The sequence below is a fragment of the Aquila chrysaetos genome, unplaced genomic scaffold, assembly GCF_900496995.4.
Source record: "Aquila chrysaetos chrysaetos unplaced genomic scaffold, bAquChr1.4, whole genome shotgun sequence".
Taxonomy (NCBI): domain Eukaryota; kingdom Metazoa; phylum Chordata; class Aves; order Accipitriformes; family Accipitridae; genus Aquila; species Aquila chrysaetos.
Window position 1 is genome coordinate 26,930 of NW_024470386.1, and position 23,172 is coordinate 50,101.

Here is a 23,172-nt window from a genome sequence, read left to right on the forward strand (position 1 = left end):
TGTGACCCCTGCGCAGCGTCCTGCTCCACTCTGGGCTCGTCTCCCCCTGTCTGGTGAAGAACCTCTTGCCGTGGCCGGATTCCTGCTCAGTTAAACTGCGGGTGACAGCTACAGCTTTCTTTGCTGAGGTAAGGCAGGAGATGGGGAAGGAAGGGCTCAGAGGGCTTTCACTGAGATACTGCTGCTCGGGATGTCTTTTTTTGTGGGAAGATCCCTGGCGAACGGGTCCCTGGAGCGGGGTGCCCAGGGGAGCGCCTGGCCGGGACCAGGTCCCCACGGCGCTGCCTGTCTTGTTGCTCCAGATCTCTCGGGGCGGCAGGACGACGGGGACCTCCGAGTGAGGCAGGCACCAGAGGAATCCCTCCGCAATACCTGGCCCCAGCCAGCACCACGGAGTTAATTAAAGCTCATCAAAAGACACCGAAAGGGGAGTGTATCTGTTCTTTCCCTAATAGCACCCCGGCGGCTGGTGAGACGACGTGTGGGTGACACGGAGGCTGGGGGCTGCCAGCTGTGGGGCCCCTCTCAGATCTTCCTGGGCTGGGGACAATGGAGTCGTGCCAGGACAGACCCCAGAGCAGGGGTCTCCCCGTGGGGTCCTGGGGCCTTGCCGTGCCATGCTGACCCCTGTGAGAAGAAGGTGGGCTGCGCCGGCGACCAGGCCTGGTGCTGGGGCCAGGAGTTTCCTTTAGGCACCTGCAGGGCCGAGGGATCCGACGTCCCCACCGCAGACATGTAGAGCTCCTCCAAGGGGGTTACTCCGGGTGCCTCGGTGGAGGGCAGAGGTGGCCCTAGGCCTGAAAGACCAGCTGTACTGAGGTCTGGTGCCCTTGAGTGCTGCTGCCCATGGGATTCCCACCAAAAGTCCCCCGAAGAGGCAAGAATCTTCACCCGCTGTTTCATGGTCACTACAGCCAAGGCTGACAATGCTTTTTCCACCCCTGTGTCCCGATCCAATGTCGGGGAAGGTGTCGATATGATCCCAAGAGCAAGATTAAGACGCAAGCAAGGTCAAACGCCGTATACCCAAAAGAGCTTTAGTTATCAAAAGTAGAAAACAGTAGCGCTAGGATAGACTGGAAGAAAAGGCAGAAATCAAGCAAGCAGTCGGGATAGAGTTGCAAGACTAGTCACCACCTGTCGCGTCCCAAAGTTGGAGCGACTCGGGTTCGTGGATTTCCTTTGTCAGAATGAAGGTGAAACGACACCAGGGGAGTTCAAACAACAATCAACATTTATTCAGCCTAGCTAACCTTGCCCAAGTAGAAGTGAACTTATCAATATGAACCTTGCAACATGTCATTAAGCCGCTGTTTGAAAAGAGAAGGGAGGTGTAGAAAAAGAAATGAAGAAAGGAACCTGAAATGTATCGGAAGGAGAGCTCTCCCATTGAGTCACGAGGTTCAGAGCAGACCCCCTTGCTTTCTGGACTCCTTCTCAAAGAGGAGCCCAGGGGCGGCTAGATCCACTCACTCCTAGTCTCAGACTTGGTCAACGGTTTATGTTTAAAAGGATGAGGTGTAGGGACTGTGGAAAAGAGAGAAGGAAAAGAGGGAGAGAGAGAATGAGAGAAAGAAAGAAAGAAAGAGAGAAGAGAAGAGAAGGGTTTCACCAGTCCTGGGTGCAGCGTTGGTCCAGCCAGCGTAGAGATCCAGTTCCGGAGGGCGCGCACTGAGAACTCGTTCTCCCTTCTTTTATAGTGTGTTAGTCGATGGTTTTGACATGTGCAGTTCCCGTTGCCGGGGTTCTCTGGAATCGGTCGGTGAGCTTTGTGGGGGGGTTCATTGCGGAGTTGCCTCTCTTCTTCTGCTGGCATGACCGCTTAAGATAGAAGCACAGTCCCATCTTCCGTGGGGCCTCCTCCTCCAGGCACATATGCTGTGCTCCTTCTCCTGGTCACTTAAGATAAGGAACTGCGGCTTTGGAGAAGTGCGGTCCCACCCTCCGTGGGGCCCTCTCCTCCGGCCACGTTGTCCTGTTCACAAAACTCCAGCATTTTTGCAGAGGCCGTTTTCTCCACCAAAGTTCTTTAACGAATGTTTGAGACATTGACTATAATTTGTCAGACCGTCACACCACCATGGATCCAGCGGCATCCCGTTGGTCCTCAGTCTTCAATTCTTCGGTGAGGGGTGCACACCACGGCTTGTCTCCATGGTTTTTTTGTAGGGCATAGTCTGATGCACGCGCATACATACTGTTCATGCACTCTTCACCCGCTGCATGTTTCACCTATCACACAGCCTTCGCGTGATCAACACCAGAAACCAGTACCTTATCTCAAAGACTGCAGTTTCCACGACAGTGATAGTCTCCACGTTCCTGCATGCTTCACCGGCTCCGGCCTGTCTCCTCCCCTGGATGCCTCAGTGGCCTGATAATCGTCCTGATGGACAGAGGAGTGCCCTGCTTAAACAAGCCATCTCTGGGATAAGTGGCTCGTCACAGCAAACAATCCTTGAGATGAATGGCTTGAGGTGACAGTCCAGTCTCTCACAACAAACAATCTTTGAGACAGATAGCTCGAGGTAACAATTCAGGCTCTCACACCCTGATCAGCACTCCCTCTTCTGCAAGGACCAGAGTCAGGTGAGCATCACCTTTGTTGGCCTACCTGGCACCTGTGTGAAGAAGTGGTCCCAAGACACCCTAGAAACCTGCTGGACCCTCAGAGGGTGTCCGTGATTTCCATCTTTGGAGGCCTTCAGCTTTCACTCTGGAGCGTTGCAGCCAACCTGATCGCAGGGAGGGTGATCGTTTCCTTCTGGGCAGGAGGCTCAGCTACAGACCCCCAGCCAGGCCCTCCCAGCCACTTCCAGGAGCTTGTGTTGCAAGCTCCCGCAGTGTTCCTTAGGAAAAGGGATTCAGCGGGAGGTGAAGACATCTGAATATGTACCTGCTTCTCAAAATAGATGGCATCTAAGTCATAGCCTCATGGGACAATTCAGGGTGGGGGGGAGCTTCAGAGGTCCCTAGTGCAACCTAGGGCTCAAGGCAGGGTCAGCTCTGACATCAGACCAGGTTGCTCAAGGCATTTCAGCATCCACAGAGTGTGCACACGAGCCAGGCATCTCAGACACCATCAGGGAAATGGAGACAGGTCATTTGACCAGTTCCCTGAACAAAGGGAGCTATCGGCATGCCGTGCCTCCTCAGAGTCCTAGGAACACCGAAGCTTTTGCTCCAGAGGAGCGTGATCCCTCCTGAGGTGTCCTGGTGTAGCCCCTGCTCCGTGGGGTGCTTTAGGCTGTAAAGAACATCAAAACAACGCCTCTGACGGGGGTGATTTCACCCCCAATCCCAAAATGCAGAGCAGAGGGAGGGATCTCAGAGCTCCCAGGCTCTCTGCTGCAGGGTTAGGACTTGAGAGGTGTTCCCAAAGTGGATTTGTTTGCATTTTTTTCTTCTCTTCTAGTTCGTGTGCCGGTACCGGAAAGAAGGCAGCAGAAGTGCACACTAGTTGTAACCCCTTTTTCTTGCCGGCAATGAAGGTGCCTCTCGGCTGGGAGCGTGAGGAGGACCCCGTGTTACAGCTCTTGAGTCCTTATACGCAACCCTAAAACTACTCACGTGTTCCTATTTACAATTTACACAAACTGTTGGCTTTGGCCATGATAGCGCCTGTTACCATTCGCTTTTGAGCATTTGTACACACGACCCCGCCCGTGCAAGCACATTTAATGCATGTTTATTTGATATATGGTAGTTGATATATATATTCCAGATGTCAATTCTATTTTGTAGTTTGTAAGCAATAAGTAGGTATAAGCAAAATATATGGTTTCCTTTAACGAGATAAGACATCCTGTAACTCAAAGTAATTAAAGGATGTGTAGATAGATTTGTGAGAACACAGGAAAACAGACATATGGACTCGAGGACGAGAGAAACTAAGAATGCAAGTAAGAAGATAAGGGGTGGTTTGTTGGCATGAGAACAGCACTTTTGGAGGTCAAAGATTACTTGGCATGAAAGATACAAGAAGAACAAAGGAAAAGCAGAAGTTTAATATCAAAATATTGAAAAGGATAAAGAACGGTTAAGCGAGGAAGAGGATGATAAGACCCCCGAAGAACATGGGGCGACCACCCAAGGCAACAACTGCGACTGCGCGAAGGACATTTGCACATGTTAATTATTTCTCGGAAATGTAATGAATATGTATAAGGTTTCCGGGAAATAGGATGCATAGTTATATCACACATCTATTTAAACTTCACTAATGAGCTTGACGGTGTGCACGATAGGTTGAGCGATCCCCTGTGTACCCAGCGCTGAAAAAAACGTGCCTGCTTTATAACTCACTCTCCGAGTTGTAAAGTTTGTTCCGCGCGTCATATTAGCTGACTTTGCACAATTTTGTTGCCACTTTGCCGCTTTCAGCCGGTTTGGTCTGGTTTCTTCTAGCAGCAAACCCGCTTCTACGGAAGAGGTCAGTCGTTCAAGTTCTCTTGCTCATGTCTCGGAAGACATCTTTGTCTTTTGGCATTTTCTTACGTAACATGCCGCGGCCCTCCTTTGTGAGCAGGGGCCAGGACATGCCATAAAAGGCCATACTGCCCCACCCCTCGTTGTGAGCAGGGGCCAGGACATGCCATAAAAGGCCATACTGCCCCACCGCTCATTGTGAGCAGGGGCCAGGACATGCCATAAAAGGCCATACTGCCCCACCCCTCATTGTGAGCAGGGGCCAGGACAGGTATATAAGGCCACGCTCAGCCACCCGGGCCGTGGCAGTCGCTGTCTTTGCTTCTGCACAGGGAAGGGAGGCAGCAGCTGCAACGGGGTCGGGGGGCTGCCGCCCCTCGCAGACCCAGGGAACGCAACCGTTGGTGAGCTTTGGCAGCAGCGCCTGGTGGCTCTCCAGAAGCGCGCAAGGAGGCAGAGAGGCTGCGGCAGATAAAAGCTCGCCTAGCTGCCCTCGCCTCGCGGCTGGAAGAAAGGTCCAGGCAACTGCAGGTGACCACCGATCGCCTGATCAATACTCAAGTGCCACTGCCCATCCAAAGCCCCACTGGGGAACTGTGCATGGCATCGCTTCCTCAGCAGAGGGGTGGAGAAATGGGAGAGCCTGCTGGAGCTTTGCTGGCACAAGACAAGCAGCATGACTTCTCAGAGAAGGCAGCTGAGGAGCTTCAGGCCCAAGTGGCTGCAGGTGAAGAGGCCTCTGATCATGTGAGCGCCCACAGCCCAACTGGTGAGGAGTTAGAGGTGCAGCTCTCAGAGGTGGCAAATGAAAACACCCGCCTGGCTGAAGAGAATGCTCGCCTCCGTGGGCAGGTGGGTTTGACGGAACACGTTCGAGCTGAAAATGCCGACCTGAAAGGGCAACTGGCGCGAGTGGCAGCGGAGCGAGATGCTGCCATCCAGATGAAGGTCTGTCTTCAAACCCAGCTGGAAGAGTTGGAGCGCAAACTGGAAGCCATGAGAGAAATGGCAGAAAGGAGTCAACAGCTGGGGAAGGAGCTTGAGGAGACAAAGTTAGCGCTCCAGAGGAAAGAAGAGCAAGGCAAGTGTTTGCCGAGGGCTCAGGCAGAAGCACGCGGGGAACACCAAGAAACCCTGCAACTGTTTCAAGCCCAGCTGGTTTGGGATCAGAAGCTAAACGAGGAAGGCCAGCAGCTACCTCAGGAAGTTGAAGGGCTGGAAAGAGAAAGATCCAACGGTATCATTTCCAGGCCGTGCCAGGCTGACGGGGCTGCAGACAAGGAGTCCATCCTCCTGGCGGCTATGAGAAAACAACCGGCGGTGCTGCGAGCGTTCATAGCTCGATACAGCTATGATCCTTTCAATGGTCCCAACGAGCGGCCTGAACTAGAGCTTCCTCTAGTTGCTGGACAATACGTGTACGTCTTTGGAGACGTGGACGAAGACGGTTGGTACGTGGGAGAGCTGACCGACGGCACAAGAGGCTTCGTCCCCTCTAATCTGGTTGAAGAAGTTTCAGATGACGGACAGCCTGATGACACCGGATTCTGGCTGGAGACAAGTGATTGGTAGCAGGACACAGATGATGTCTGTCCCGTCTTCTTCTATGTTCTTATTAAATCTTTTCCTAAGGATCTCTCTGCACAATGTCACTCTCTATCCTGAGTGGATGTGTACTGAAAGGACTATGTGCCAGCTACTGGGGGGGTTGGCGTGGGTGGACTGGGTGCCAGCTACTGGAGTCAACCGGGGGGTGTAGGCACCCCTGGCTTGTGGTGCCAGCTACTGGCGTGGGTCCCAGTGCAGCCGGGCCCTGGCTGGGCTATCAGGTGGGCAGAGGGTCTGTGCTGGGTGGCTGTGGGGTTCCTGCAGCACAAATGTGTGAGTGCTGCATGTTTGCAGGGAGCACCAAGACGGACCAGTCAGCAAGTAGGCGACTCGTGGGGTGGGTCGCAGGGCCGGAATCTGGGCAGGGGTACTGGCAGGGCAGAGAGGCTGTGCCAGTACTCTGGGGATCCATGAACACGCGTGTGCTTGTGAACGTATAGTGTGTTGTGTGTGTGCCTGCCACTAGTGACCTCCTGTCTCTGGCAGCCCAAGAGGAGGAGGGGACATGGCTGTCTCTGTGTTTTATGAGAGTCCTCCATGAGGGTACTGTTGACGGCAGCGCCTCGTCTGTGGCAGTCTGTGTGACTGGCCGTGTCAGTGTCCTCTCCGCGGGTGTGTCTGTGTGTGTGTGTGTGCATCTCTGGGATGCGTGCTCAGCTTCGCTAGAAGTTGCAGCTGCAAGTGGCAAAGTGGCAGCTGCATCCCTCAGCCTGGGCAAAGACTCCAGATGCCCAGGCACCGGGCTGGGCTCCAGCAGCCAGGCAGGAGTGTACTGGTGGTACTGGTCTGGGCTCCAGGGGCATGGTAGGAGGGGTCCTTGGCTGCAGTGCCTGGAAGCGGTGGCCAGTCTTGACATCCCGTAACACTGTGGGTCTGTGGGATGCATGGGGGGATCTGAACCCTGCTTCATCCCAAGGGCTTCCAGCTGGGGATGAGATGTCTGCATTGCTTCAGCTGAATCCCTGCCCAGCCAGAGCGTTTAACCAACACCTCCCTGTCACTGCCTGTGTGTCCTTTTTGTGATGGGCCGAGAATATCAGTGCCCAGAGGGGAACATCTACACCTCTCATAGACATCCGCGCTCTGGTAGGACAAACCATGCTTTTGGAATCGCTCTCTCTCCGCTCTTTAGAGAGGGACAATTGGTGATTACTGCAGTCAGCTAAAAAGTCCATTCCCCAAGGGTGACTCCGCTGCCTTTCAGGAGCTGAGACATCTCCAGGGAGCCCCGAAGAGGCAGAGAAAGTGAAGCCCTGGGCTGGTCCTCTGCTCCTGAGCTGGGCCGGCCTCCTGGGACGGAGGGAGCTCCCAGCAAGTGGGCAGCGCTTGTGAGAGACGGCTCTGCCCAGGAGCAGCTCCCCTGCGAAGCGCAGCAGGGCTGAAGGCACTGCCTGCAGGTAGCGAGGGGAGACGAGTGAGGCAGAGAGAGGTCAGTGGGAGGACAGCTGAGCTCCCAGTGTGGGAGAAGGACTTCTGGGAAGACTCCGGCTGCAGGGCAGTGCACATGCGTGAGTTTGCTGGAGGAGTCTCCAAAACCTGGCACATCCAAAGCGTCTGTCAGAACAACCCTCACAGTTTGTCCAGTTTGTAGGAAGACGTGCTGCTGAGCAAGGCTTCCCTGCTGCATTGTCAGAGGGACAGGACACAATGGCTGCCTTCTCCCGGGTACGGCTGCAGAGTGTCAATGTGGTTTGTGACAAAAGAATGTCTAGCGAGAAAAGATGGATAGTAGAGGTACTAATCAACATTCTTTAGCATAAGTTGTATCGAACATGTAAAGTGTCCAACCGCGCAGAATCACTAGAAAAGGGTCGACTAGTGGACAAGTGAGGAAGACTATCAAAGACCACCAGAGGACCCCTGAAGATCACCAAAGATCTCGAGTGCGCCTGCGCCAAGGACATTTACATATACTAATGAGTTCCTGGAATTCAGATGAATGTGTGAGTTGTTTCCAGGAAAAATCATGACTATGTATGTCCATTTTGTATATAATCTCAACTGTTGAAAGAATTGGTATGCACGATAGGTGGAACGATCCCCCATGCACCCAGCGATGCAATGAAGAATGCCTGCTTTCTAAAACTCCAAAATGGAGTCTTAGAGAGTTTCTGAAGTGCTGACTTCTGGTAACACTTGAAAGGTCCCTTCCAAGCCAAACTATTCTGTGATTCTAGAATTCTATTATGTGGCTTCTTGTGGCACTTTGCCTGTTAACGAGGCCTTTGGTGCCGAGTTCCTGAACTGCAGATATTGAAAGAATGCACCAGCCTAGAAGGAAGCCAAAGGCTTCCTGAGGTCCATCCAAGTGTGGGGAGCGAAGGGGAGGACGAGAGGCAGGTCAGCTCATGGAGCATGTTGAGCACTGTCTGGTCACGCCACAGCAGAGGGCATTCCCCATCTCCCCGGGTGAGGCACGCACACATGATGGTAACCTCTCCTTTGTTCAGAGTCCTTCAGTCACATTCCCAGGGCAGACCTATTCCTCCTCCACCCACAGACATCAATGGCTTCCCATTTCGAGGTTCGCACATGGTTGGAAGGATGTGCTAAAACCCTCAACCACCGCCTTGCTTCTTGCCGAGTTCCCTCCACCCTCTTTGGCATCCCTAGGCACTGCCAGTCACCGCCTAATCACTAACTGAGAAGTTAAGAAGCTCTTAAGGCTTTCCATCTCATTGTCAGGGGATGACCACGTTTCTCCAGTCACCATTCATGCATGCTAAAAACCCCAGTTGAGGAAGCACATCTTGTGGAGGGGAGAACCTCCCCGAGGCCCCTTTGCGCTTCTTGAGGTCCAAGCACTTGTGCAAGGCTCCAGGAGGAGTGAATTTGGTGCCCGCCTTTGCATTGCAGATGGGTGGTCTGCAGCGGGCAGGGAACGGGCCAGGACTGCGACCAGGAATGCCGTGGGAGGGGAGGTCCGTCGCTCAGGGAGACAAGGATGAAGGGTGGGCATTGAGGGTTGTGGTGTTGCTCTTCCCAAGTCACCATTACGCGTGAGGAAGCTCTGCTTCCCTGGCGATGGCCAAACATCTGCCTGCCGTTGGGAAGCCCCAGGGAGCCCCCTTCGGGAGTCTCTGTGGCGCAATCGGTTAGCGCGTTCGGCTGTTAACCGAAAGCTTGGTGGTTCGAGCCCACCCAGGGACGGCTCTCCCCTCTCGCCTGCCTATGCCACAGCCTCCTAACATTTAAGGTCCCTTCCAACCCAAGGCGTCCTATGGCTCTAGAAAAAAAACACAGGCGATTCAGTCCCCTCACCAAAGCCAGAGGAGGGAAAGAAAACTGATAGCAGCAGTCCCTTATTCTGATTTGCCTGCCCAGCTTGGGGAGCAGGGCTTAGCTCCCACCTGGGCTCAGCCCAGCACATAATTTGCCTTAGTTCTACTTTCACTAAAGACACTAACAGTAGCATGCTCTAAAAACATTTCTTCTTATTCTTCTTGATGGTCATAAAACTCATTTCTTTACTCTTAGTAAACTTAATTGCTTTAATGTTCTGCCTTTCACCTGACTTGATCCCCCTCCACTGCTGCTTGTTCTTCTCCAGACTCCTGCCTTCAGGCACAAGGGCCTGGGACACCCCACCAGTATCAGTCCCCTGCCTAAGGAAAAGTCTTCTCCTCTGGAGCCCAAGGCTCCGCCACTTGCTCTCCTCACCCCCCCGGCATCTGGGACCCCACCATTTCATGGTCACTACAGCCAAGGATGACACCGAGTATCACATCCCTGACCACATCTTCCGTGTTTGCCAGTACTGGGGCCAGGTGAAGCACCCAGGGCCCTTGCTGGCCCACCTAGGAGCTGTCTGAAGAAGTTGTCCCGAGATCCTCCAGACTGTTTGCACCCTGTTGGACCTGGTCCATGGATGCCAGGGCAATTAGTCCCCAGCAGGAACTGGCTCATTGACCTGCAGTCTTCATTGGGCTGCTGACAGAAGACTTCTCCTGCTTCCTCACCCTCATGGAGAGGTTCAGAACTGCCAGCACGATGTCACCCTTCCTGCTTCCTCTAATCCTCAGTGACAGAAGCTAACCCATCCTGGAAGAGCTCCACACATCCGAGCTGCCCCTTCACACAGGGCCAGCCCCATGCTCACCTTCCCTGGCACTCTCTTCTGCAGAGCCTCTATCCCTCTTTTGCAGCACCCCAGGTGAGCAAGCTGTCCCACCACATCTAATTTCATCCAAAACCTTCACAGTGCTGTGAGGCTCCAGCTCCTCCTGCCTGTGCACGTTTGGGCTGCAGCATCCCAGCCGTGGCACCGGGGCTGGGCACAGACTCCTTGCAGGCAGATACGGTAACAGGGACCCAGGACCCCACGCTGCTTCACACGCTAGAGTGTTTGACAGAAGTTCGTGCAACAAGGAACTGAGCTGCCCACAGACTGCCCTGCTGTCTCCAAGGCCAGAGAAACACGGCTGGGGAATGACACCGTGTCCAGAGAGGCGTTTGGTGACTCTGCAGAAATGCTGCAGGGCTGTGGGGCTTGTAGGACAAACTCCAGCAAGGAGAGGGTGCTGCAGAGAAAGTCTTTGGAGGTGGACACCTTTTGGTCCATCCCCACTGTGACTGTGGACATTGCCATCATCACCTTCCTTCCGCACGCCATCAGGCATGGGAGGAGAGGTTCAGAGAGAGGAGAACGGTCCCGGGTGGAGAGCACAAGCACAGGGCTGGGCACCCTGCTGTGGCCTGCCTCCTTGTCCTGCGGCACCACCAAGGGATGGACCTTGCGTCTGTGGCGTGGTGTTGCTGTTCAGGCGATGGCAGACAGGCACCGGACCCCTTTGGCAGGCCCTTGGGTGCCTGCCCCACACCAGCTCCACCAGGGCACGGCTCCCCTGGAGGTCCTGTGCTGTGTTTGCCTGCTGAGTGCAGTTGTATTTGGCACTCTAGGCACCTGGCGTGGCACTGGAGGCTTTTTTCTTGATGCCATTCAGTAAATGAAAATAAATAAGGTGTCTTCAGCACAGGGATGTGGACGTGTCTTAGCTTTGCCGTGACTGGTACTCTAGTCAATGCAGTGGAGAGAGAGACACCGGGGTCTCCTTCTGGTGCGCCCCTGTGCTTGGTCAGCCCAAGAGCTCCATGTGCTCCAGAGATATATGTGACAAGGTGCATTCAGGTGCCCTGAACGTGCAGGTCCAGTGTCACGCAGGATGGCCAAGGATATCCCCATTCCCGCTCTGGACCTCAGCTGAGGCTCGGGAAGGCTGTGGGTATTCTCAGAGATTTTCCACCAGAGCTTGCAAACACTTGCATACGTCTTGGACGAACCCTGGCCCCTCAGTCATCAGCAAGTGTCTGTGGGTGAGCAACCGAGTGCCCACAGAACAAAGACCAGGGAATCAGAGCAGGGGCTCACCTGCAGGCAATGCTTTTGTCCCCCCCGGAATTGAAGCAAGAGGAATCCCAGCTCCTCTGGCTGTGTGGGCTGCATGGGGGGAGCTGAATCCTGCTTCTTCCAGCTGGGGATGACATGCCTGCATTGCCTCAGCCGAACAACAGCTCTGCAAAGGGGAAGCCAACCCCTCCCTGCCCGCGTGTCCTTTTTGTTACGGGACAGGAACGGCGGTGTCCGGAGGGGAACATCGACGCCTCTCGCAGACAACCATGCTCTGTTAGAACAATTTCTGCCGCAGGAATCAGTCCCTCTCTGCTGTTGAGAGAGGGACCATTAGTGATTACTTTTGAGGACTCCAAAGCACGCTCCCCAGGGATGACCCTGCTGCCTTTCAGGCTCTGTCAGCCCTGGAGCCCCAGGGACACGTGGAGGGAGCGCAGAGGGGTCAGAGAAAGGGCTGCCTTGGGCTGGTCCCTCTGCTGCTGGGCTCCTGGGACGGGGGGAGCTCGTGGCAAAGGAGCAGCGCTGCACAAAGACAGCTCTGCCCAGGAGCAGCTCCTCTGCAAAGCGCAGCACTGCCTGCAGGCAGTGAGAGGAGAGGCGAGGAGCAAGAGAGAGGTTACAGGCAGTGTGGAGTGGGAGGATGCCGAGAGCTCACTGGGGAAGAATCATCATCACAGCTCATAACCCAGTAAGTCTCTGGCTGCAGGGCAATGTACCGGAGTTTCCTGGAGGGGTCTCCTAGAGCTGGCACATCCCAGAGCAGATAGGATCTGCCAGGATGGCTCTCAGGGTTTCTTTCGCGTGGAGAAGGATGTGCAGCAGAGCAGGGCTTCCCTGCTGCACCCTCTGGGCGACAGGGCATCATCACAGGTCCCTTTTCCCGGGGTTGTCCGCAGGGGTGTGAAGCCGGGCGTGCACCCAGGGGTGCCCAGGGCTGTCCTTCAGAGCAGGGTCCCTGCACCCCAGGGCTCTGTGTGCCGGGGCTCTGCTCCCCACGGCACTCTGGGGAGAAGCTGTGGGTGGAAGGAGCAACCCCCGGCAGGGCAGGGTCCTTCTGCTGTCGGGAGGGTGCTGCGTGGGCCAGGGCTGCTCGGAGCTCCACATCACCCCAGGACATCTCTGAGGGCAGTTTTGAAGAGGAATGCCAAGGTGGTGGTTAAATGAAAGGAAAGGAGTCTGTGCTTTGTGTTTTCTCCTCTTGGTTGTCTGGGCGGGCAGTGGGGGAATAGGAATTTATTTCTCTGTTCTGGAGAAGGCACTGAGACCCCAGCTCTCATTCGGACTTGTCCGAGTTGCTCCTCAGACCATGGACACACAGAGATGCCCCTGGGCAGTGTCCTGCTGCCAGGAGGCATCTGCAGGGCAGAGTTGAGCACGCACTGGGTGGGATGGGGTCTGTGAGCGAGGACATGGCAGAGACGTGGGGACCGAGAAGCAGATGCCAGCAGGGACTGCTCCAGGCAGCAGAGACATGGGTAGGGAATGAGAGGACATTGCTAACAGAATAGTCTTGTAGGGCAATGGGAGCACCTCCCTGACAGCTTTTTCATGTCAGTGTTTTCAGATGATGAGTCAGCTCCTTGTCAGCCAAACCTCCAGCAGAGTAGTCTCTCCTGGGCGTCACTATGTCCCTTCCTGGCATTGCCTCCCCTTGCAAAAGCACTGTGGTATTTCTCCTTGTGTCCCCAATTGCCCATGCTGCTGCTGTTCTGGTTTTGAGACTCTCTGGGGCTGGGGGTTTCAGCTGCAGCTCAGACACTCACCCTCTGCATCCTGCCATGCAGATTTCTCCATGGCAGGAAGATGTCCAATCCCCCTTCTAACCAGCGGGGCTCTGGGCAATGCAGTGCATGGGGTGGGAAGAAGCTGAGTCTCCCTTCAGGACACCCCACCTCTAGGACATCCGAATGGAAGCACACAGCTCTTCATCAAGGTCTTTCTCATATCTGGGAGCCCAACAGAGAAGACGGGGAGTAAGTGGGCTGCTGCATGTGGGCAACTTGAATGAGGCCAAGCTGTCCCTGGCTGAGATCAGGCCTGGTGGACAGACGGGTTGTCCTCACTCTGCACGAAGGGACAGTCCTTTGGCCTCCCAGGACCCTCAAGATTTCACTTGGAGTGCAGTACAAATGCCAGGCTTGAGGCATCTGCAGGGCAGAGTTGAGCACGCACTGGGTGGGATGGGGTCTGTGAGCGAGGACACGGCAGAGACGTGGGGACCGAGAAGCAGATGCCAGCAGGGACTGCTCCAGGCAGCAGAGACACGAAGAGGGAGGGAGAGTCAACTACTCGCAGAAACGCCGTGGGAGGTGGGTGATTCAAGCACCTGCCTGTCATCCCCTGCGGTGCAGACACCTTCTCCTGAGGAATCCTCTGGACTCCTCTCCCACTCAGCAGAGCCTCTGCTCCCAAGGCTGTGGGGCCCAGGACATGAGACACCTCCTTGGCAGCTGGACCTCCAGAAGGAGAGGTGCATGCGTCTTCCAACGTGCTACACAACAACGTGGCTAAAAGCACCTGCCCGGGAGTGCCACTGTCTGTGAGGTGGTGAGTACAGGGAGGTAAGGAGAAGGCTTCGCTGCATGCCTGTCTGTCCTTGTCACTTTGCTTCATCTGGTGGGAGTACTGCGATATTCCTCCTTGTGTCTCCACATGTACGTGGTGCCCTTGGTCTCTGGGCTTTGGGTGGGGGTGCAGGTCAGCTTCTTTTCTGACAGTGACCCTGTAGGACCTGCCTGGAGATGTCTTCAATGGGAACTAGGTGCTGATGCTCCATTTTTGTCAGAAGATTTTAGGGTTTTTTCCTTGAAAAATCTCTCAAAACTTCTGACTGTCTTTTCCTTCTTAAACAGACCCCGATGCCTAGAGGCAGCAAATGCCCAACAGCAGCTCCATCACCCAGTTCCTCCTCCTGGAGTTTGCAGACACGCGGGAGCTGCAGCTCTTGCACTTCTGGCTCTTCCTGGGCATCTACCTGGCTGCCCTCCTGGGCAACGGCCTCATCATCATCGCTGTAGCCTGCGACCAGCACCTCCACACCCCCATGTACTTCTTCCTCCTCAACCTCTCCCTCCTCGACCTGGGCTCCATCTCCACCACTGTCCCCAAATCCATGGCCAACTCCCTCTGGGACACCAGGGATATTTCCTATGCAGGATGCACTGCTCAGGTCTTTTTCTTTCTCTTCTTGATGTCAGTGGAGTATTTTCTTCTCACCCTCGTGGCCTATGACCGCTACGTTGCCATCTGCAAACCCCTGCACTACGGGACCCTCCCGGGCAGCAGAGCTTGTGCCAACATGGCAGCAGCTGCCTGGGGCAGTGGTTTCCTCTATGCCGTGCTGCACACTGCCAATACATTTTCACTGCCACTCTGCCAAGGCAATGCCGTGAACCAGTTCTTCTGTGAAATCCCTCAGATCCTCAAGCTCTGCTGCTCCAACTCATACCTCAGGGAATTTGAGGTTCTTGTATTTAGTGCTATTTTAGCTTTTGGGTGTTTTGTTTTCATTGTGCTGTCCTATGCGCAGATCTTCAGGGCTGTGCTGAGGATCCCCTCCGAGCAGGGACGCCACAAAGCCTTTTCCACGTGCCTGCCTCACCTGGCCGTGGTCTCCCTTTATGTCAGTACTGCCACATTTGCCTGCCTGAAGCCCCCCTCCATCTCCTCCCATTCCCTCAATCTGGTGGTAGCTGTTCTGTACTCGGTGGTGCCTCCTGCAGTGAACCCCCTCATCTACAGCTTGAGGAACCAAGATCTCAAGGATGCCATGAGGAAAGTGTTTTAATGGACATTTTTCGGTAGTTACAAACTTCTCTCTACACAAATGGCTCCCATGGTATCCTATTGCAGGCACGTGCTTTGTTCGTTTATCATTGTCATTATTATTATTATCTGTAGAACATAAATGTTTGGATTGACTTTACTGCTAAGGATGAATGTACCTTCTCTGTGTCACCTGACTCTCAGATGACAAACCTTTCAAAGACTGCATCACAGCTGCATCTCCCATAGCTTCCTCGTGATAAAATGGCATCTCCCCAGCGCGCTGCCTGAAGACTGCGCTCTTCATCCAAAGCTGGCGACAAGAACAGGCATGAGCAAATGCTCCCCAAAGGGGCCTGTCGCTCCATGGATTCAGGAGCAAAAAAGTCATTGTCTTGCTGGTGCCTTTCAGAGACTGCAGCTTGGATTTGGGACTTACCCACTGGTGTCTAGTGACAGTGGAGATGGTGAGCAGTCACGGAGCCACTGAGGTACATGGCCTGGGCTGTCGCACATGTGACACGCGCATGATGTCCTTCAGGAAGAGAGTCTGGAGCTGCCTGGAGACCCCAGGGGTCAACATGGACAGCGTGTGCCTCGGACGGGCAGTGACTGGAGCCCCACACAGTGAGAGATGGCCCACAGTGGACTCACTCAAAGGAAAGTGCTAAACGCAGGCATCCAAAGGAAAAGAAGCACTCTACAATCCCCGAGGAGGAAATGGGGAGCCAGCAGGCACAAGGAAGAGAGGCTGGAGAGTCATTCATGTCACCTTCAGGCACAACTGAACCTCTGCTCTCCTTGGAAATGTACCATATTCCCTTCAAGCACCTTCCATCTCCACAGAGCCCCAGAGCGGGGCTTCGCAGCAGTGATGCGCACCCAGCTCTGAGGGCCAGTGGGGAGCACAAGGAGAGCCCAGGAATGACCAGAATGTTCAGGAGAAGGTGACATGGGATCTGACCTGGGCTAGAGTTTGCATCGCAAAACATGACAATGTTCAGCTCATTCAAAACTGTTGCCAGACCGTGGATAACCTGAAGCACGCTCACAGTGCAGAGCCAGACGTTCTTGGTCTGGTGCTTGGTTCCTGGTGCTCCAGCAGGCCTGGGAAATGGCTGCAGAAGGACTGGTGCCTCCCACTCCCCATGCCTTTATGCCATCGTCCCTCCTGAAGAGTGACATCGAAACGGGGGCTGGCAGCCTGTGTCGGGGCTGGCACTGACGGAAGCATGACCCAGCAGCCCCGTGAGTTTGCTGCTGTCCCTCACTCAGGTCCCTGGGCCTAGCACATGTCCTTGAGACAGCCTCCCCCACCCCGTCTGCTGGCTCTTACCCTCAAAAGGCAGCCCCAGTCCTGACCAGTCCAGGGGAGGGCTGATCTTTCAAATGTGACCAGCTCCATCTGTACTGGGGGAGCATCCAGCCCTTCCCAGGCTCACCCATTCCCAGGCCCTGGAGCAGGGGGGGTCTTCAGACTCTTGGGCACCACGGTCTGTTGTGCAGACCATGCCAGGGGGATGCTTCCCCACCCCTGAACGCACCCTGCACCGTGTGGTGTCTGCACAGGTTGGCTGTGGGGCAGCGGGGCTCTGCTGGTGCAGGGGTGAGGATGTGAACCTGAGCCACAAGGTTCCTGGGAGCTCCCACACTACCAGGACATCCCAAAAAAGACTTGTAAGAAGGGCTTCTCTAGGTATGTCAGCCAGCAAAGGAAGGTCAAAGGAAGGGTAACCGCCTCGTGAACACAACTGGCAGACTGGTAACAGCAGACGAGGAGAAGGCTGAGGTACTCAACAACTGTTATGCTTCCTTCTTCACCGGCAAGCTCTCTTCCCGCACCTCTTGAGTGGATGGGCCTCAAGGCAGGGACTGAGGGAGCAAAGTCCCTCCCGCTGTGTCCTGGGTTCAGCTGGGATAGAGTTAATTTTCACAGGAGCCTGGGAGGGGGCACAGCCAGGGCAGCTGACCTGAACTAGCCAAGGAGCTATTCCATACCATGTGCAGTCATGCTCACTATACAAATGGGGAGCGGGCTGGGGGGAGCTCTCTGCTCTCGGTGTGGGAAGCGGCAGAGTGTCAGGTTCCAGGTGGTGAGCCGTTGCACTGTGCATCACTCGTTTTGCATATTCTTTTATTAGTACCATTGTTGTTGTTGTAACTTCTCTTTTTGAGTTGTCCCAGTAAACTGTCCTTAGCGCAACCCAAAATGTTCCATTTCTTTTTCTTTTCTCCCTTCTGATTCTCCTCCCCATCCCAGCGGAGCGGGGTGGGGAGGAGTGAGCGAGTGGCTGCGTGGTGCTTTGTTACCGGCTGGGCTGAAGCCACGACACGCTGTAAGAGAAGGTCAGGTTTGAGACCACCTGAGGAACCTGAACATGCAGAAGCCCATGGGACCTGACAAGATGCATCCCGGAGACCCGAGGGAATTGGCTGAGGTAGTTGCCAAGCCATTCTCCACGATATCGGAAAAGTCATGGCAGTCAGGTGAAGTCCCCGGTGACTGGGAAAAGGGAAACATTGCACCCATTTTTTAAAAGGGTAGAAAGGAGGACCGTGGGAGCTAGGGACCAGTCAGCCTCACCTCTGTGCCTGGGAAGGTCATGGAGCAGATCCTCCCTAAAGCTATGCTAAGGGATCGAGTGACTGCACCCTCAGCAAATTTGCAGATGACACCAAGCTGAGTGGTGCAGTTGACACACCTGAGGGACAGGATCCCATCCAGAGAGACCTGGACAAGCTTGAGAAGTAGGCCCAGGTGAACCTCGTGAGGTTCAACAAGGCCAAGTGCAAGGTCCTGCACCTGGGTTCAGGCAACCCCCACTATCAATACAGGCTGGGGGATGAAGGGATTGAGAGCAGCCCTGTGGAGAAGCACTTGGGGGTACTGGTGTGCACACAGGGCACGCAGCTGCTCATACGGTTGGGCCCAGGCACATGCAGCAACCGAGGCTGTGCGTGTGAGCGTGTGCGTGCGTGTGCGTGCGTGCGTGCATGCGCACGATTGCCAAGAGCACGCTGGGCTCCAGATGTGAGCCAGGGTCAGGCAGGGTGGAAGGCGTGAGGTTTCGAGCTGGATCTGGACTCTGTGTCAAGGGCGCTCATGTGCCGAGTGACTGTGTCTGGGCCCCACAGGAGGGGGTAAAGCATGCACCGAGCCCTTCTTTCTCCTCTTCTTCCATTCAGGTGCCAAAAATCTTGAACACCCTTTACACCTACATGCAGCAGAGCACCCACAGGCCCTTCCTGCTCCGTGCAGTGTTTCTCCTCACCCACTTTCACCAGGAGCCCGTAACCAGCAGTCTCCTCCAGAAGAGTCTGCTGATGGACAGGTACGTGCACTCCCCACTTCCCCGCTGTGGTCAAACAGGGACCCTGCAGCTTCCTTGCCCTGGGGGGGTCCGGTTGAGAAGCAGGTCTTTTTTTTTCTGCCCGAGCAGTCTGGAGTGTTGCAAGACTGCGTGCTTGTGTCTCTGCTGTGAGTGGGGCGTTGTAAGCCCCATTGCAGGTGAGGAGGTTTGAGGGCACCGCAGGACCGCAAGGATACGGGCTCAGGGGTGAACGTCTCTTCCCTTGCAGTGACACGGTGGAGCTGTGGAGGAGCCTGGGGAGAAGCATCCTTGGGATTGGGATCCTGAGGTGCTTAGTGCAGAAACTAAACAGAGCAGGAAACCACCGCCTGGGGACGGACTCCTCCACTTGTGGGCGGCACAACCGTCAGACGGCTGTGGAGACTCTGACGGTACGTTCAACGGCAGACACGTTTCTGCAGCTGGGCATCTGCTTGCCAACTCACACCTGGGCGCAAGGGAGTCAGGTGCCCTTTGCGGGTGCCCACGGAGATGCGCAGGGCGCTGTGCTGGGCCGGCCTCAAGGAGTGTGGGGAGCCAGGCCAGTTTGGTACTCCTGAGCCACAAGGCTGTCGCAGAAGTGACAACTGCGGACAGTGACCCCCCACCCCAGGCAGGCGGGGGAACCAGGCTGGTGGGAAAAGGCCTTCCCTGAACAGGTGGTTCTTGGTCGTGTTTCTCTGCAGATCACCCGTGCCATCTCCGAGGTGGTGCTTGTCCTGAGGAGCACGGAGGAGCTCAGGCAACTGCTTCCCCACCTCCTTCCCAGCCTCCTCAGGTGGGCCAGAGAAATGCTGGGTGGGGAGAGGCTGCTTTTGCTCATGAGCACCTGGAGAGAACTGTTCCTCGAGTGCCAAATGCACGTGGAGAAGCCGTGCGGGTAAGGAGCCGAAGGGGCAGATGGAGGGGCTGGCTTCAGTTCCCCGCCGTGCCAAGGCCTGTGCCTTTGTGGGGCTGAGGGAGGGCTTCGCCTGCCCCACTTCCTAGATGTGGAAAGCGGTCGTCGTGGTTGGTTGTACTTCTGTTCCTTCATGGAGAAACTCCAGCTCCCAGGCAGGAAGGTCTTACGCAGCTCATACTGCGGACGGCCGTCATCTTGCCTCCTGCATACCCTTGCGTGCGCAATGGCATTGCACTCCCTCAACGGACCCCCGCTGGGAGCTGTGACTCTTGCGGGCACTGGTGTCGTTCTTGGCCAAAGGCTGGTGGGAAGAGGGATGAGGTGTTGGCCTTGGTTGATACCTAGCGTGGAGTCAGTCTAGAGGCGTGGGTTTTCTTCTGCTTCGGGGGGTCTGGGGCACGAAGAAAATGCCAGTGTCGTTAGCTGCAGTCTGGAAGGCTGTGGAGCATCCTTCCAGGGGTATTTAGCTCTGCTGCAGATCAGTCTTCCCCTAACCTGCTTGTGATTTGAGAGTTCTTGGGGTTTCTGGCGGTGGTGCTATTTGCACTTGTTTTGTTTGATTGGGTTTGTTTATTTTGCGTTTTGTTTCTGTTGCCAGGGTTTTCCTTTCAGCTCTAGAGTTGGTGCTGGGCAAATGCATGGCGCAGAAATGGACGCAGCTGCTCGTGAATCGGGGAGTGTGGGCTCGCCTGGAAGACCCCCTGGCTCACCCTGAGGGGGTGCGTCTCCTGAGCAGGTAAGAGCCCCAGGGATGCGTCTGGCCAACTCCTGCAGGGCCGTGCCCAGGGACATGGCCGCTGGGAGCCTCCCGGCGTGCCCGGGAAGCCGTCGGGAGCTGAAGAATAGTGCCTGCATCGGCGCAAGTGAATTTGGGAGGCCCGGCCTGTGGCCTTCCTGGGTAACTGTGTGTCCCTCGCTTGTGACCCCTGCGCAGCGTCCTGCTCCACGCTGGGCTCGTCTCCCCCTGTCTGGTGAAGAACCTCTTGCCGTGGCCGGATTCCTGCTCAGTTAAACTGCGGGTGACAGCTACAGCTTTCTTTGCTGAGGTAAGGCAGGAGATGGGGAAGGAAGGGCTCAGAGGGCTTTCACTGAGATACTGCTGCTCGGGATGTCTTTTTTTGTGGGAAGATCCCTGGCGAACGGGTCCCTGGAGCGGGGTGCCCAGGGGAGCGCCTGGCCGGGACCAGGTCCCCACGGCGCTGCCTGTGTTGTTGCTCCAGATCTCTCGGGGCGGCAGGACGACGGGGACCTCCGAGTGAGGCAGGCACCAGAGGAATCCCTCCGCAATACCTGGCCCCAGCCAGCACCACGGAGTTAATTAAAGCTCATCAAAAGACACCGAAAGGGGAGTGTATCTGTTCTTTCCCTAATAGCACCCCGGCGGCTGGTGAGACGACGTGTGGGTGACACGGAGGCTGGGGGCTGCCAGCTGTGGGGCCCCTCTCAGATCTTCCTGGGCTGGGGACAATGGAGTCGTGCCAGGACAGACCCCAGAGCAGGGGTCTCCCCGTGGGGTCCTGGGGCCTTGCTGTGCCATGCTGACCCCTGTGAGAAGAAGGTGGGCTGCGCCGGCGACCAGGCCTGGTGCTGGGGCCAGGAGTTTCCTTTAGGCACCTGCAGGGCCGAGGGATCCGACGTCCCCACCGCAGACATGTAGAGCTCCTCCAAGGGGGTTACTCCGGGTGCCTCGGTGGAGGGCAGAGGTGGCCCTAGGCCTGAAAGACCAGCTGTACTGAGGTCTGGTGCCCTTGAGTGCTGCTGCCCATGGGATTCCCACCAAAAGTCCCCCGAAGAGGCAAGAATCTTCACCCGCTGTTTCATGGTCACTACAGCCAAGGCTGACAATGCTTTTTCCACCCCTGTGTCCCGATCCAATGTCGGGGAAGGTGTCGATATGATCCCAAGAGCAAGATTAAGACGCAAGCAAGGTCAAACGCTGTATACCCGAAAGAGCTTTAATTATCAAAAGTAGAAAACAGTAGCGCTAGGATAGACTGGAAGAAAAGGCAGAAATCAAGCAAGCAGTCGGGATAGAGTTGCAAGACTAGTCACCACCTGTCGCGTCCCAAAGTTGGAGCGACTTGGGTTCGTGGATTTCCTTTGTCAGAATGAAGGTGAAACGACACCAGGGGAGTTCAAACAACAATCAACATTTATTCAGCCTAGCTAACCTTGCCCAAGTAGAAGTGAACTTATCAATATGAACCTTGCAACATGTCATTAAGCCGCTGTTTGAAAAGAGAAGGGAGGTGTAGAAAAAGAAATGAAGAAAGGAACCTGAAATGTATCGGAAGGAGAGCTCTCCCATTGAGTCACGAGGTTCAGAGCAGACCCCCTTGCTTTCTGGACTCCTTCTCAAAGAGGAGCCCAGGGGCGGCTAGATCCACTCACTCCTAGTCTCAGACTTGGTCAACGGTTTATGTTTAAAAGGATGAGGTGTAGGGACTGTGGAAAAGAGAGAAGGAAAAGAGGGAGAGAGAGAATGAGAGAAAGAAAGAAAGAGAGAGAGAAGAGAAGGGTTTCACCAGTCCTGGGTGCAGCGTTGGTCCAGCCAGCGTAGAGATCCAGTTCCGGAGGGCGCGCACTGAGAACTCGTTCTCCCTTCTTTTATAGTGTGTTAGTCGATGGTTTTGACATGTGCAGTTCCCGTTGCCGGGGTTCTCTGGAATCGGTCGGTGAGCTTTGTCGGGGGGTTCATTGCGGAGTTGCCTCTCTTCTTCTGCTGGCATGACCGCTTAAGATAGAAGCACAGTCCCATCTTCCGTGGGGCCTCCTCCTCCAGGCACATATGCTGTGCTCCTTCTCCTGGTCACTTAAGATAAGGAACTGCGGCTTTGGAGAAGTGCGGTCCCACCCTCCGTGGGGCCCTCTCCTCCGGCCACGTTGTCCTGTTCACAAAACTCCAGCATTTTTGCAGAGGCCGTTTTCTCCACCGAAGTTCTTTAACGAATGTTTGAGACATTGACTATAATTTGTCAGACCGTCACACCACCATGGATCCAGCGGCATCCCGTTGGTCCTCAGTCTTCAATTCTTCGGTGAGGGGTGCACACCACGGCTTGTCTCCACGGTTTTTTTGTAGGGCATAGTCTGATGCACGCGCATACATACTGTTCATGCACTCTTCACGCGCTGCATGTTTCACCTATCACACAGCCTTCGCGTGATCAACACCAGAAACCAGTACCTTATCTCAAAGACTGCAGTTTCCACGACAGTGATAGTCTCCACGTTCCTGCATGCTTCACCGGCTCCGGCCTGTCTCCTGCCCTGGATGCCTCAGTGGCCTGATAATCGTCCTGATGGACAGAGGAGTGCCCTGCTTAAACAAGCCGTCTCTGGGATAAGTGGCTCCTCACAGCAAACAATCCTTGAGATGAATGGCTTGAGGTGACAGTCCAGTCTCTCACAACAAACAATCTTTGAGACAGATAGCTCGAGGTAACAATTCAGGCTCTCACACCCTGATCAGCACTCCCTCTTCTGCAAGGACCAGAGTCAGGTGAGCATCACCTTTGTTGGCCTACCTGGCACCTGTGTGAAGAAGTGGTCCCAAGACACCCTAGAAACCTGCTGGACCCTCAGAGGGTGTCCGTGATTTCCATCTTTGGAGGCCTTCAGCTTTCACTCTGGAGCGTTGCAGCCAACCTGATCGCAGGGAGGGTGATCGTTTCCTTCTGGGCAGGAGGCTCAGCTACAGACCCCCAGCCAGGCCCTCCCAGCCACTTCCAGGAGCTTGTGTTGCAAGCTCCCGCAGTGTTCCTTAGGAA

At 55.3% G+C, this 23,172-nt stretch overlaps 1 protein-coding gene, 1 long non-coding RNA gene and 1 other non-coding gene across 3 annotated transcripts; all 3 read left to right on the plus strand.

The window, feature by feature from the left end:
* The first annotated feature begins 45 nt into the window (after nucleotides 1-45).
* On the plus strand, nucleotides 46-420 carry LOC115338074. The gene is made up of 2 exons (XR_003922322.1): nucleotides 46-128; nucleotides 303-420. It is a non-coding gene; the product is annotated as an uncharacterized LOC115338074 (long non-coding RNA).
* An 8,692-nt stretch (nucleotides 421-9,112) lies between these two features.
* Nucleotides 9,113-9,186, plus strand: TRNAN-GUU. Its single transcript has one exon. It is a non-coding gene; the product is annotated as a tRNA-Asn (tRNA).
* Nucleotides 9,187-14,261: 5,075 nt separating this feature from the next.
* Nucleotides 14,262-15,173, plus strand: LOC115338067 (olfactory receptor 14C36-like). Its single transcript, XM_030006515.1, has one exon. The coding sequence runs from the start codon at nucleotides 14,262-14,264 to the stop codon at nucleotides 15,171-15,173; it is 912 nt and encodes a 303-aa protein (XP_029862375.1).
* Nucleotides 15,174-23,172: the final 7,999 nt, after the last annotated feature.

What these genes read in the sequence shown, in the direction of transcription:
- LOC115338067 (XM_030006515.1), top strand. Translation starts at nt 14,262, where the DNA reads ATGCCCAACAGCAGCTCCATCACCCAGTTCCTCCTCCTGGAGTTTGCA.